The following is a 13,425-nucleotide window of genomic DNA, read 5'->3' as shown; positions in this document are numbered from 1 at the left end:
CTTCCCTAAGGAGGTGGTGTCTGACAGAGGTACCAACTTCATGTCAGCATACCTAAAACACATGTGGAATGAGTGTGGAGTGACTTATAAGTTCACTACACCATATCATCCACAAACTAATGGCCTTGTTGAGAGATTCAACAAGACATTAAAGGGCATGATCATGGGGCTCCCAGAAAAACTCAAAAGGAGATGGGATGTCCTCTTGCCATGTCTGCTTTTCGCTTACAGAGAGGTGCCTCAGAAGGGAGTAGGGTTCTCACCCTTTGAACTTCTGTTTGACCACCCTGTAAGGGGACCACTTGCTCTTGTTAAAGAAGGCTGGGAGAGACCTCTTCATGAGCCTAAACAAGACATAGTGGACTATGTACTTGGCCTTCGTTCAAGGATGGCAGAGTACATGGAAAAGGCAAGTAAAAACCTTGAGGCCAGCCAACAACTCCAGAAGTTGTGGTATGACCAAAAGGCTGCACTGGTTGAATTTCAACCAGGGCAGAAAGTCTGGGTTCTGGAGCCTGTGGCTCCCAGGGCACTTCAGGACAAATGGAGTGGCCCTTACCCAGTACTAGAGATGAAGAGTCAGGTCACCTACTTGGTAGACCTGGGCACTAGCAGGAGCCCCAAGAGGGGGATCCATGTGAACCGCCTTAAGCTCTTCCATGACAGGGCTGATGTGAATCTGTTGATGGTAACAGATGAGGACCAGGAAGCTGAGAGTGAGCCTCTCCCTGATCTCCTCTCATCAGACCCTAAAGATGGCTCAGTAGATGGAGTGATCTATTCAGACACCCTCTCTAGCCAACAGCAATCTGACTGTAGGAAGGTCCTGCAACAGTTTGCTGAACTCTTTTCCCTAACCCCTGGTCAGACACACCTGTGTACCCATGATGTGGACACAGGAGACAGCATGCCTGTCAAAAACAAAATATTTAGACAGTCTGATCAAGTTAAGGAAAGCATCAAGGTGGAAGTCCACAAGATGCTGGAATTGGGAGTAATAGAGCACTCTGACAGCCCCTGGGCTAGCCCAGTGGTCTTAGTCCCCAAACCTCACACCAAAGATGGAAAGAGAGAGATGAGGTTTTGTGTGGACTACAGAGGTCTCAACTCTGTCACCAAGACAGATGCCCATCCCATTCCTAGAGCTGATGAGCTAATAGACAAATTAGGGGCTGCCAAATTCTTGAGTACCTTTGACTTAACAGCAGGGTACTGGCAAATCAAAATGGCCCCTGGAGCAAAAGAAAAGACAGCATTCTCCACACCTGATGGGCATTATCAGTTCACTGTTATGCCCTTTGGTTTAAAGAATGCCCCTGCCACCTTCCAAAGGTTGGTGAATCAAGTCCTTGCTGGGTTGGAATCCTGTAGTGCAGCTTATCTTGATGATATTGCTGTCTTCAGCTCCACCTGGCAGGATCACCTGGTCCACCTGAAGCAGGTTTTGAAGGCTCTGCAATCTGCAGGCCTCTCTATCAAAGCATCCAAATGCCAGATAGGGCAGGGAACTGTGGTTTACTTGGGACACCTTGTAGGTGGAGGCCAAGTTCAGCCACTCCAACCCAAGATCCAGACTATTCTGGACTGGGTAGCTCCAAAAACCCAGACTCAAGTCAGGGCATTCCTTGGCTTGACTGGGTACTATAGGAGGTTTGTGAAGGGATATGGATCCATTGTGACAGCCCTCACAGAACTCACCTCCAAGAAAATGCCCAAGAAAGTAAACTGGACTGTAGAATGCCAACAGGACTTTGACACCCTGAAACAAGCTATGTGCACAGCACCAGTTCTAAAAGCTCCAGATTACTCCAAGCAATTCATTGTGCAAACAGATGCCTCTGAACATGGGATAGGGGCAGTTTTGTCCCAAACAAATGATGATGGCCTTGACCAGCCTGTTGCTTTCATTAGCAGGAGGTTACTCCCCAGGGAGCAGCGTTGGAGTGCCATTGAGAGGGAGGCCTTTGCTGTGGTTTGGTCCCTGAAGAAGTTGAGACCATACCTCTTTGGTACTCACTTCCTAGTTCAAACTGACCACAGACCTCTCAGATGGCTGATGCAAATGAAAGGTGAAAATCCAAAACTGTTGAGGTGGTCCATCTCCCTACAGGGAATGGACTTTATAGTGGAACACAGACCTGGGACTGCCCATGCCAATGCAGATGGCCTTTCCAGGTTCTTCCACTTAGAAAATGAAGACTCTCTTGGGAAAGGTTAGTCTCATCCTCTTTCGTTTGGGGGGGGGGGGTTGTGTAAGGAAATGCCTCCTTGGCATGGTTACCCCCTGACTTTTTGCCTTTGCTGATGCTATGTTTTGAATTGAAAGTGTGATGAGGCCTGCTAACCAGGCCCCAGCACCAGTGTTCTTTCCCTAACCTGTACTTTTGATTCCACAATTGGCACACCCTGGCATCCAGATAAGTCCCTTGTAACTGGTACCCCTGGTACCAAGGGCCCTGATGCCAGGGAAGGTCTCTAAGGGCTGCAGCATGTCTTATGCCACCCTGGAGACCCCTCACTCAGCACAGACACACTGCTTACCAGCTTGTGTGTGCTAGTGAGAACAAAATGAGTAAGTCGACATGGCACTCCCCTCAGGGTGCCATGCCAGCCTCTCACTGTCTATGCAGTATAGGTAAGACACCCCTCTAGCAGGCCTTACAGCCCTAAGGCAGGGTGCACTATACCATAGGTGAGGGCACCAGTGCATGAGCACTGTGCCCCTACAGTGTCTAAGCCAAACCTTAGACATTGTAAGTGCAGGGTAGCCATAAGAGTATATGGTCTGGGAGTCTGTCAAACACGAACTCCACAGCACCATAATGGCTACACTGAAAACTGGGAAGTTTGGTATCCAAGTTCTCAGCACAATAAATGCACACTGATGCCAGTGTACATTTTATTGTAAAATACACCCCAGAGGGCACCTTAGAGGTGCCCCCTGAAATCTAACCGACTATCTGGGTAGGCTGACTGGTTCCAGCAGCCTGCCACACTAGAGACATGTTGCTGGCCCCATGGGGAGAGTGCCTTTGTCACTCTGAGGCCAGTAACAAAGCCTGCACTGGGTGGAGATGCTAACACCTCCCCCAGGCAGGAGCTGTAACACCTGGCGGTGAGCCTCAAAGGCTCACCCCTTTGTCACAGCACAGCAGGACACTCCAGCTTAGTGGAGTTGCCCGCCCCCTCCGGCCACGGCCCCCACTTTTGGCGGCAAGGCTGGAGGAAACAAAGAAAACAACAAGGAGGAGTCACTGGCCAGTCAGGACAGCCCCTAAGGTGTCCTGAGCTGAAGTGACTCTAACTTTTAGAAATCCTCCATCTTGCAGATGGAGGATTCCCCCAATAGGATTAGGGATGTGACCCCCCCTCCCCTTGGGAGGAGGCACAAAGAGGGTGTACTCACCCTCAGGGCTAGTAGCCATTGGCTACTAACCCCCCAGACCTAAACACGCCCTTAAATTTAGTATTTAAGGGCTTCCCTGAACCTAGAAAAACAGATTCCTGCAACTAACAAGAAGAAGGACTGCTGAGCTGAAAAACCCCTGCAGAGGAAGAATAGAAGACACCAACTGCCTTGGCCCCAGACTTACCGGCCTGTCTCCTGCCTTCCAAAGAAACCTGCTCCAGCGACGCTTTCCAAGGGACCAGCGACCTCTGAATCCTCTGAGGACTGCCCTGCTTCGAAAAAGACAAGAAACTCCCGAGGACAGCGGCACTGCTCCAAAAGAACTGCAACTTTGTTACAAGGAGCAGATTTAAAGACCCCTGCAACTCCCCGCAAGAAGCGTGAGACTTGCAACACTGCACCCGGCGACCCCGACTCGACTGGTGGAGAATAAACAACTCAGGGAGGACCCTCCGGCGACTCTACGACTGTGAGTAACCAAAGTTGTCCCCCCTGAGCCCCCACAGCGACGCCTGCAGAGGGAATCCCCAGGCTCCCCCTGACCGCGACTGTCTGAACTCCATTTCCCGACGGCTGGAAAAGACCCTGCACCCGCAGCCCCCAGCTCCTAAAGGAACGGAACTCCAGTGCAGGAGTGACCCCCAGGAAGCCCTCTCCCTTGCCCAGGTGGTGGCTACCCCGAGGAGCCCCCCCCCTTGCCTGCCTGCGACGCTGAAGAGATCCCTTGATCTCTCATTGAAAATCATTGTGAACCCGACGCGTGTTTGCACACTGCACCCGGCCGCCCCCGCGCTGCTGAGGGTGTACTTTTTGTGCTGACTTGTGTCCCCCCCGGTGCCCTACAAAACCCCCCTGGTCTGCCCTCCGAAGACGCGGGTACTTACCTGCTGGCAGACTGGAACCGGGGCACCCCCTTCTCTCCATTATAGCCTATGTGTTTTGGGCACCTCTTTGACCTTTGCACCTGACCGGCCCTGAGCTGCTGGTGTGATAACTTTGGGGTTGCTCTGAACCCCCAACGGTGGACTACCTTGGACCAAAAACTGAAACCTGTAAGTGACTTACGTACCTGTTAAAACTAACAATAACTTACCTCCCCCAGGAACTGTGAAAATTGCAGTGTCCACTTTTAAAACAGCTTATTGTGTTTTATGTAAAAAGTATACATGCTAAAGTAATGATTCAAAGTTCCTAGAGTACTTACCTGCAATACCTTTCAAATGAGATATTACATGTAAAATTTGAACCTGTGGTTCTTAAAATAAACTAAGAAAATATATTTTTCTATAACAAAACCTATTGGCTGGATTTGTCTCAGAGTGTGTGTACCTTATTTATTGTCTATGTGTATGTACAACAAATGCTTAACACTACTCCTTGGATAAGCCTACTGCTCGACCACACTACCACAAAATAGAGCATTAGTATTATCTCTTTTTACCACTATTTTACCTCTAAGGGGAACCCTTGGACTCTGTGCATGCTATTCCTTACTTTGAAATAGCACATACAGAGCCAACTTCCTACATCCTGTTTCTTTACAGATTTCCATGAGGAAAGAAGTTGAGCAGATATAGTGCCCCCTGCTTCTCATAGGGATAGGCATAACAGTGACATTTAGCACTTGACCAACTGAGTCCCTCCGATCTCTGCTCTTGCTATGCACAGCCTGTGCATGCGAGTTAGTTCTTAGTGACCTGAAGGTGCCTTGCACTTCATGGGTTGCATGTTTTGATCAACTAAACCTGGCTTAGCATAGAAGGCAGGATGATAAGTTAAGGACTCGGCGAATCTAATTTGTTCATCATGGGTTGTTCCAAGGGAAGATGGGTATTGCCAGGCTCGAGACAGACTTTTGCTGGTGCCAACCTGTATTTGTGCTGTTTTACAGAGTGTTGTAGCTGAAGACCTTGATAAGAAAGCCAAAAATCTGAAGAAGAAAAGCCGGACCCTCGAGGAAGCTGCAAAGAAGGAACAAAGTGAATTAAATGGGGGTAAGAAATCCTTCTCTCTCTTATGAATTGAGATTTTTTTATGAGAAACACACATGCAGATCTTGTGCTCCATTACTCATGCGTACAGTGCTATGCAAGGGTTTTCTGGATGCCAGAGATAAAAGCTGTGGTACGTAAACCATTCATTTACCGGTCTGCATGAATTGCAATATTTTGTAGTGACCACTGATGTATGCTTTACTCATTCCTTTAACTTGGTGGTACACATTTGTGATGTACATAGAATTCCTCTTCTTCTTTAATCTCAAATTGGGAGAAACAAAGTAACATAGCATTAACCATTTTCCGCTACCACACAAAGTATATCCTTATTAAATGTTTTCTTCCATGTAAACCACACAGAAACATTAAAACCTGTATCCTGTTGAATATGAGTATGGCAGAATGTAAAGAAATGGCTTCCTGTTGCAGTTACCCCAAACTTTTTGCTTGATACTGATGCTGACTTGACTGAGAAGTGTGCTGGGACCCTGCTAACCAGGCCCCAGCACCAGTGCTCTTTCACCTAAAATGTACCATTGTTTCCACAATTGGCACAACCCTGGCACCTAGGTAAGTCCCTTATAACTGGTACCCCTGGTACCAAGGGCCCTGATGCCAGGGAAGGTCTCTAAGGGCTGCAGCATGTCTTATGCCACCCTAGGGACCCCTCACTCAGCACAGACACACTGCTTACCAGCTTGTGTGTGCTGGTGGGGAGAAAATGACTAAGTCGACGTGGCACTCCCCTCAGGGTGCCATGCCAACCTCACACTGCCTATGGCATAGATAAGTCACCCCTCTAACAGGCCTTACAGCCCTAAGGCAGGGTGCACTATAATCACAGGTGAGGGCATAGGTGCATGAGCACTATGCCCCTACAGTGTCTAAGCAAAACCTTAGACATTGTAAGTGCAGGGTAGCCATAAGAGTATATGGGCTGGGAGTCTGTCAAAAACGAACTCCACAGCTCCATAATGGCTACACTGAATACTGGGAAGTTTGGTACCAAACTTCTCAGAATAATAAACCCACACTGATGCCAGTGTTGGATTTATTAAAAAATGCACACAGAGGGCATCTTAGAGATGCCCCCTGTATTTTACTCAATTGTTCAGTGCAGGACTGACTGGTCTGTGCCAGCCTGCTGCTGAGAGACGAGTTTCTGACCCCATGCGGTGAAAGCCTTTGTGCTCTCTGAGGACAGAAACAAAAGCCTGCTCTGGGTGGAGGTGCTTCACACCTCCCCCCTGCAGGAACTGTAACACCTAGCAGTGAGCTTCAAAGGCTCAAGCTTCGTGTTACAATGCCCCAGGGCACTCCAGCTAGTGGAGATGCCCGCCCCCTGGACCCAGCCCCCACTTTTGGCGGCAAGTCCAGGAGAGATAATGAGAAAAACAAGGAGGAGTCACTGGCCAGTCAGGACAGCCCCTAAGGTGTCCTGAGCTGAGGTGACTCTGACTTTTAGAAATCCTCCATCTTGTAGAAGGAGGATTCCCCCAATAGGGATAGGAATGTGACCCCCTCCCCTTGGGAGGAGGCACAAAGAGGGTGTACCCACCCTCAGGGCTAGTAGCCATTGGCTACTAACCCCCCAGACCTAAACACGCCCTTAAATTTAGTATTTAAGGGCTCCCCTGAACCTAAGAATTTAGATTCCTGCAACTACAAGAAGAAGAGGACTGCTTGGCTGAAAGACCCCTGCAGAAGAAGAAAAGAAGACACCAACTGCTTTGCCCCCAGACCTACCGGCCTGTCTCCTGCCTTCTAAAGAAACCTGCTCCAGCGACGCTTTCCCCAGGACCAGCGACCTCTGAATCCTCAGAGGACTGCCCTGCTTCAACAAAGACAAGAAACTCCCGAGGACAGCGGCCCTGCTCCAAAAAGACTGCAACTTTGTTACAGAGGAGCAGATTTAAAGACCCCTGCAAATCCCCGCAAGAAGCGTGAGACTTCCAACACTGCACCCGGCGACCCCGACTCGACTGGTGGAGAACCAACACCTCAGGGAGGACTCTCCGGAGACTCAGAGACCGTGAGTAACCAAAGTTGTCCCCCCTGAGCCCCCACAGCGACGCCTGCAGAGGGAATCCCGAGGCTCCACCTGACCGCGACTGCCTGACTCTAAAACCCCGACGGCTGGAAAAGACCCTGCACCCGCAGCCCCCAGCACCTGAAGGAACAGAACTTCTGTGCAGGAGTGACCCCCAGGAGGACCTCTCCCTTGCCCAGGTGGTGGCTACCCCGAGGAGCCCCCCCTTGCCTGCCTGCAACGCTGAAGAGATCCCTTGATCTCTCACTGAAAACCATTGTAAATCAGACGCGTGTTTGCACACTGCACCCGGCCGCCCCCGCGCTGCTGAGGGTGTACTTTTTGTGCTGACTTGTGTCCCCCCCGGTGCCCTACAAAACCGCCCTGGTCTGCCCTCCGAAGACGCGGGTACTTACCTGCTGGCAGACTGGAACCGGGGCACCCCCTTCTCTCCATTGAAGCCTATGTGTTTTGGGCACCTCTTTGACCTCTGCACCTGACCGGCCATGAGCTGCTGGTGTGATAACTTTGGGGTTGCTCTGAACCCCCAACGGTGGGCTACCTTGGACCAAAAACTGAAACCTGTAAGTGACTTACTTATCTGTTAAAACTAACAAAACTTTACCTCCCCCAGGAACTGTGAAAATTGCACTGTCCACTTTTAAAACAGCTATTTGTGTTTTATGTAAAAAGTACACATGCTAATGTAATGATTCAAAGTTCCTAAAGTACTTACCTGCAATACCTTTCAAATGAGATATTACATGTAGAATTTGAACCTGTGGTTCTTAAAATAAACTAAGAAAATATATTTTTCTATACAAAAACCTATTGGCTGGAATTGTCTCTGAGTGTGTGTTCCTCATTTATTGCCTGTGTGTATGTACAACAAATGCTTAACACTACTCCTTTGATAAGCCTACTGCTCGACCACACTACCACAAAATAGAGCATTAGTATTATCTCTTTTTGCCACTATCTTACCTCTAAGGGGAACCCTTGGACTCTGTGCATGCTATTCCTTACTTTGAAATAGCACATACAGAGCCAACTTCCTACACAGAAAGTACAGGATAAAATCTAAACTTTCTTTAAAGGTGTGAAGAAAAGACTTCAGGATGCTAAGGACCGGCTCAGAGATGCCAAGACGAAAAAGGATCAGCTGCAGAAAGACCTACAGTCTACCCTGGACATGCTCAACATAAACATGGGTAGGTTATGCCTTGGTCTGATATCTGGGCAGGTTTTGTGGGTGGACGTGGTCTGAACTCCTATGATATTGACTTTAGAGAAGTGCACTAACTTTTGGGATGAGGATAGTCGCATCTTCTGCTAGAGTTCCTGGGCTACTCAGACAGTCTGATAACCATCACCACATCAAGTCTACATCAGGGTTGTACATTTCTGGTCATCAAGTTGTTGTTACTGAATGGCGTGTATGTTTTCTGTACCCAAGGTGATGTGGCAGATACTCTCCAAGCTGCCAAGACATCAGCTGCCGATGCCAGTGCCAAGGCCACCACAGTGAATAATGCAGTGACTGACATGGAAAAAAATCTTGACCAATGGAAGGAGAAGTATGGCAACATGACCAACAATGATTTGAGCCAAGCCATGCAGGAAGCAGATTCATCTGGTGAGTCAGTCTCGAAATGTGTCTATGGGGAGCTGAGATCTAATGTTTATAGGTGGTGAGCCTATTAGCTTGAGAGAGAACAGACAAGGCAATAAGATTGAAGCCCTGCACTATTTGAAAAGTAGGGCATCAGACCTCAAAAGCAGTCTTCTCTGTTGACACATGTTGACTAAATCCCATATTTCAACCTTTACTGAATACAAACTTGAAAAATCCGAACTCTGCCAGCCTCATGGCTATTAATCTTTTCAGGCTTCCATTGCGATCTGTTTAGTTGGAGACAGTCATAGGTCTTTTTTTTTTTTTTTTTTTTTTATATACTAAACCCAGGGCGCAAACCGGTCTGTGTTTTTGGCACACCATGTGGTTCACAACCAGGACTTCATTTTGTGATGTGACTGATGTGCTAAGTAGTCAAATCTCACAAAAAAGCACATCCACAGGAGTTTACAAACCCCCTGCCTCCTGAATAATTATTTTGCAACGCGCATTTTGAGGCACCCTGAGAATTGTGGCCTGCAAGAGACAGGAGATCTGTGTGCCTGCATTTGCAAGGTTTTTGTATATTGCAAATTATTTTCCAGTCATAAATACTGTGATTTTGCAAATCACAGGCTTTAGAACGACAAATTCACTCAGTTCATAAGGAGCTTAGCAAGTCGGACTTGTGAATGCCCTTCAAAAGGCTCAAACATGACTATGACTGTCTTTAAATCTCAGTTTAAGAATGCTTATGGTAAGACCTGGATATTTCAAGAGCTTTAGATTTCAAACGAGACGGGCTGTTCTTCAGAGGAAGGTTAATCCATGTTATGTTTCAGTTCTTTATTGAGTTTTCTATTACTGTAACAAGAGTGCTGCATATAAAAAGAATACAGAGTCAAATCGCCACACAGCGCATCCTTGTGTGAACTGCATCTCAGCTTGGGTAGCTGCTACACTTTAACAGAATCAAATAAAACCTCAACCAGCTCCTTATAATAGCAGCTGTTTTACAAGATTAAGTGTGGAGAATCTGTGTCTCAGGTCTTAATGAGCAGAAACCCCAGACATGTTGGGCCTGTAAGGCCTCGTCTGCTCTCAAACACAATATCTACAAGTTTAATCAAACATTATGAATTGCTCCCTCTTGTATTTGCAACTTTTGGACACCCATTAACTGTTCTGTGGCACGACCAAAACCTGGATTATAAGGTCATATTTTCATAGCGCCTTCTACCCTTCATGAGATTATGAAACACTTTGATTTGGGGGAAGAGGGAACATGACATGGGCAGTGAGTAGGGGCTAAAGGTGGAGCAGTGGCTGGGAAATATTAGAGTCTGAGTCCTCAATTGTATTTTCTCCTCTTTTATTCATACTGTGGCTCCCTTGACACTTGTAAGCATCAAAAAGCTGTGTTTGTTGATGCACTGAAATTAATTTTGCTGGATTCTTCCTGTCTATTCCTTTGCATTTGCATTATTACCTCAGTAAATCAGGTTTGGGGTGCAGGGCTGTCACACACCAGCACCACTACTGGGGAGGAAAGAGATGACAATGGACGTGTGAGGGGGCGGACATGTTAGAAGGTCGTGTGAAGTACAACTTCAAAGCCAAAAAAAGCTATTGAGGGGCATTTTGCACAAGAGTAAAAAAATTTTTACTAAATTCCACTGGTGGCACTTCTTTAGAAGGCAGAAGATCTTCCCATACGCATGTTTCAGTTTTGCGAACAGATTTAGTGGGAGGGAAAAGGAGCGCCAACAAAGTATGAGGGTAAATCCTACATAGCTTCTTTATTAATAATCATGTAAACAATTGCTGGTGGAAACAAAAACACAATTGTAAGGAAATGCCTCCTTGGCATGGTTGCCCCCTGACTTTTTGCCTTTGCTGATGCTATGTTTACAATTGAAAGTGTGCTGAGGCCTGCTAACCAGGCCCCAGCACCAGTGTTCTTTCCCTAACCTGTACTTTTGTATCCACAATTGGCAGACCCTGGCATCCAGATAAGTCCCTTGTAACTGGTACTTCTAGTACCAAGGGCCCTGATGCCAAGGAAGGTCTCTAAGGGCTGCAGCATGTCTTATGCCACCCTGGAGACCTCTCACTCAGCACAGACACACTGCTTGCCAGCTTGTGTGTGCTAGTGAGGACAAAACGAGTAAGTCGACATGGCACTCCCCTCAGGGTGCCATGCCAGCCTCTCACTGCCTATGCAGTATAGGTAAGACACCCCTCTAGCAGGCCTTACAGCCCTAAGGCAGGGTGCACTATACCATAGGTGAGGGTACCAGTGCATGAGCATGGTACCCCTACAGTGTCTAAACAAAACCTTAGACATTGTAAGTGCAGGGTAGCCATAAGAGTATATGGTCTGGGAGTTTGTCAAACACGAACTCCACAGCACCGTAATGGCTACACTGAAAACTGGGAAGTTTGGTACCAAACTTCTCAGTACAATAAATGCACACTGATGCCAGTGTACATTTTATTGCAAAATACACCCCAGAGGGCACCTTAGAGGTGCCCCCTGAAACTTAACCGACTATCTGTGTAGGCTGACTAGTTCCAGCAGCCTGCCACACTAGAGACATGTTGCTGGCCCCATGGGGAGAGTGCCTTTGTCACTCTGAGGCCAGTAACAAAGCCTGCACTGGGTGGAGATGCTAACACCTCCCCCAGGCAGGAGCTGTAACACCTGGCGGTGAGCCTCAAAGGCTCACCCCTTTGTCACAGCACCGCAGGACACTCCAGCTAGTGGAGTTGCCCGCCCCCTCTGGCCCGGCCCCCACGTTTGGCGGCAAGGCCGGAGAAAATAATGAGAATAACAAGGAGGAGTCACTGGCCAGTCAGGACAGCCCCTAAGGTGTCCTGAGCTGAGGTGACTCTAACTTTTAGAAATCCTCCATCTTGCAGATGGAGGATTCCCCCAATAGGGTTAGGATTGTGACCCCCTCCCCTTGGGAGGAGGCACAAAGAGGGTACCCACCCTCAGGGCTAGTAGCCATTGGCTACTAACCCCCCAGACCTAAACACACCCTTAAATTTAGTATTTAAGGGCTACCCTGAACCCTAGAAAATTAGATTCCTGCAACTACAAGAAGAAGGACTGCCTAGCTGAAAACCCCTGCAGAGGAAGACCAGAAGACAACAACTGCCTTGGCTCCAGAAACTCACCGGCCTGTCTCCTGCCTTCCAAAGAACTCTGCTCCAGCGACGCCTTCCAAGGGACCAGCGACCTCTGAATCCTCTGAGGACTGCCCTGCTTCGAAAAAGACAAGAAACTCCCGAGGACAGCGGACCTGCTCCAAAAAGACTGCAACTTTGTTTCGAGGAGCAGCTTTAAAGACCCTGCAATCTCCCCGCAAGAAGCGTGAGACTTGCAACACTGCACCCGGCGACCCCGACTCGGCTGGTGGAGAACCAACACCTCAGGGAGGACCCCCGGACTACTCTCCGACTGTGAGTACCAAAACCTGTCCCCCCTGAGCCCCCACAGCGCCGCCTGCAGAGGGAATCCCGAGGCTTCCCCTGACCGCGACTCTCTGAAACCTAAGTCCCGACGCCTGGAAAAGACCCTGCACCCGCAGCCCCCAGGACCTGAAGGACCGGACTTTCACTGGAGAAGTGACCCCCAGGAGTCCCTCTCCCTTGCCCAAGTGGAGGTTTCCCCGAGGAAGCCCCCCCTTGCCTGCCTGCAGCGCTGAAGAGATCCCGTGATCTCTCATTGACTTACATTGCGAACCCGACGCTTGTTCTAACACTGCACCCGGCCGCCCCCGCGCCGCTGAGGGTGAAATTTCTGTGTGGGCTTGTGTCCCCCCCGGTGCCCTACAAAACCCCCCTGGTCTGCCCTCCGAAGACGCGGGTACTTACCTGCAAGCAGACCGGAACCGGGGCACCCCCTTCTCTCCATTCTAGCCTATGCGTTTTGGGCACCACTTTGAACTCTGCACCTGACCGGCCCTGAGCTGCTGGTGTGGTGACTTTGGGGTTGCTCTGAACCCCCAACGGTGGGCTACCTTGGACCAAGAACTGAACCCTGTAAGTGTCTTACTTACCTGGTAAAACTAACAAAAACTTACCTCCCCCAGGAACTGTGAAAATTGCACTAAGTGTCCACTTTTAAAGTAGCTATTTGTGAATAACTTGAAAAGTATACATGCAATTGAAATGATTCAAAGTTCCTAATGTACTTACCTGCAATACCTTTCAAACAAGATATTACATGTTAAATTTGAACCTGTGGTTCTTAAAATAAACTAAGAAAAGATATTTTTCTATAACAAAACCTATTGGCTGGATTTGTCTCTGAGTGTGTGTACCTCATTTATTGTCTGTGTGTATGTACAACAAATGCTTAACACTA

The 13,425-nt window shown here is 48.4% G+C and overlaps 1 protein-coding gene across 2 annotated transcripts in view; it reads left to right on the top strand.

The window, feature by feature from the left end:
* The window catches only part of LAMA5 (laminin subunit alpha 5), a 467,726-nt gene that overhangs the window by 329,459 nt on the left and 124,842 nt on the right, over positions 1-13,425 (top strand). For both annotated transcript variants that reach the window (XM_069243153.1, XM_069243152.1), the window contains exons 57-59: positions 5,301-5,403; positions 8,533-8,646; positions 8,892-9,071. In XM_069243153.1, the coding sequence (XP_069099254.1) occupies positions 5,301-5,403; positions 8,533-8,646; positions 8,892-9,071 (397 nt within the window). The remainder of the gene's footprint in view (positions 1-5,300; positions 5,404-8,532; positions 8,647-8,891; positions 9,072-13,425) is intronic.

Source organism: Pleurodeles waltl, chromosome 7 (genome assembly GCF_031143425.1).
Source record: "Pleurodeles waltl isolate 20211129_DDA chromosome 7, aPleWal1.hap1.20221129, whole genome shotgun sequence".
NCBI lineage: Eukaryota > Metazoa > Chordata > Amphibia > Caudata > Salamandridae > Pleurodeles > Pleurodeles waltl.
This window is presented reverse-complemented; position numbering and strand designations above follow the sequence as displayed.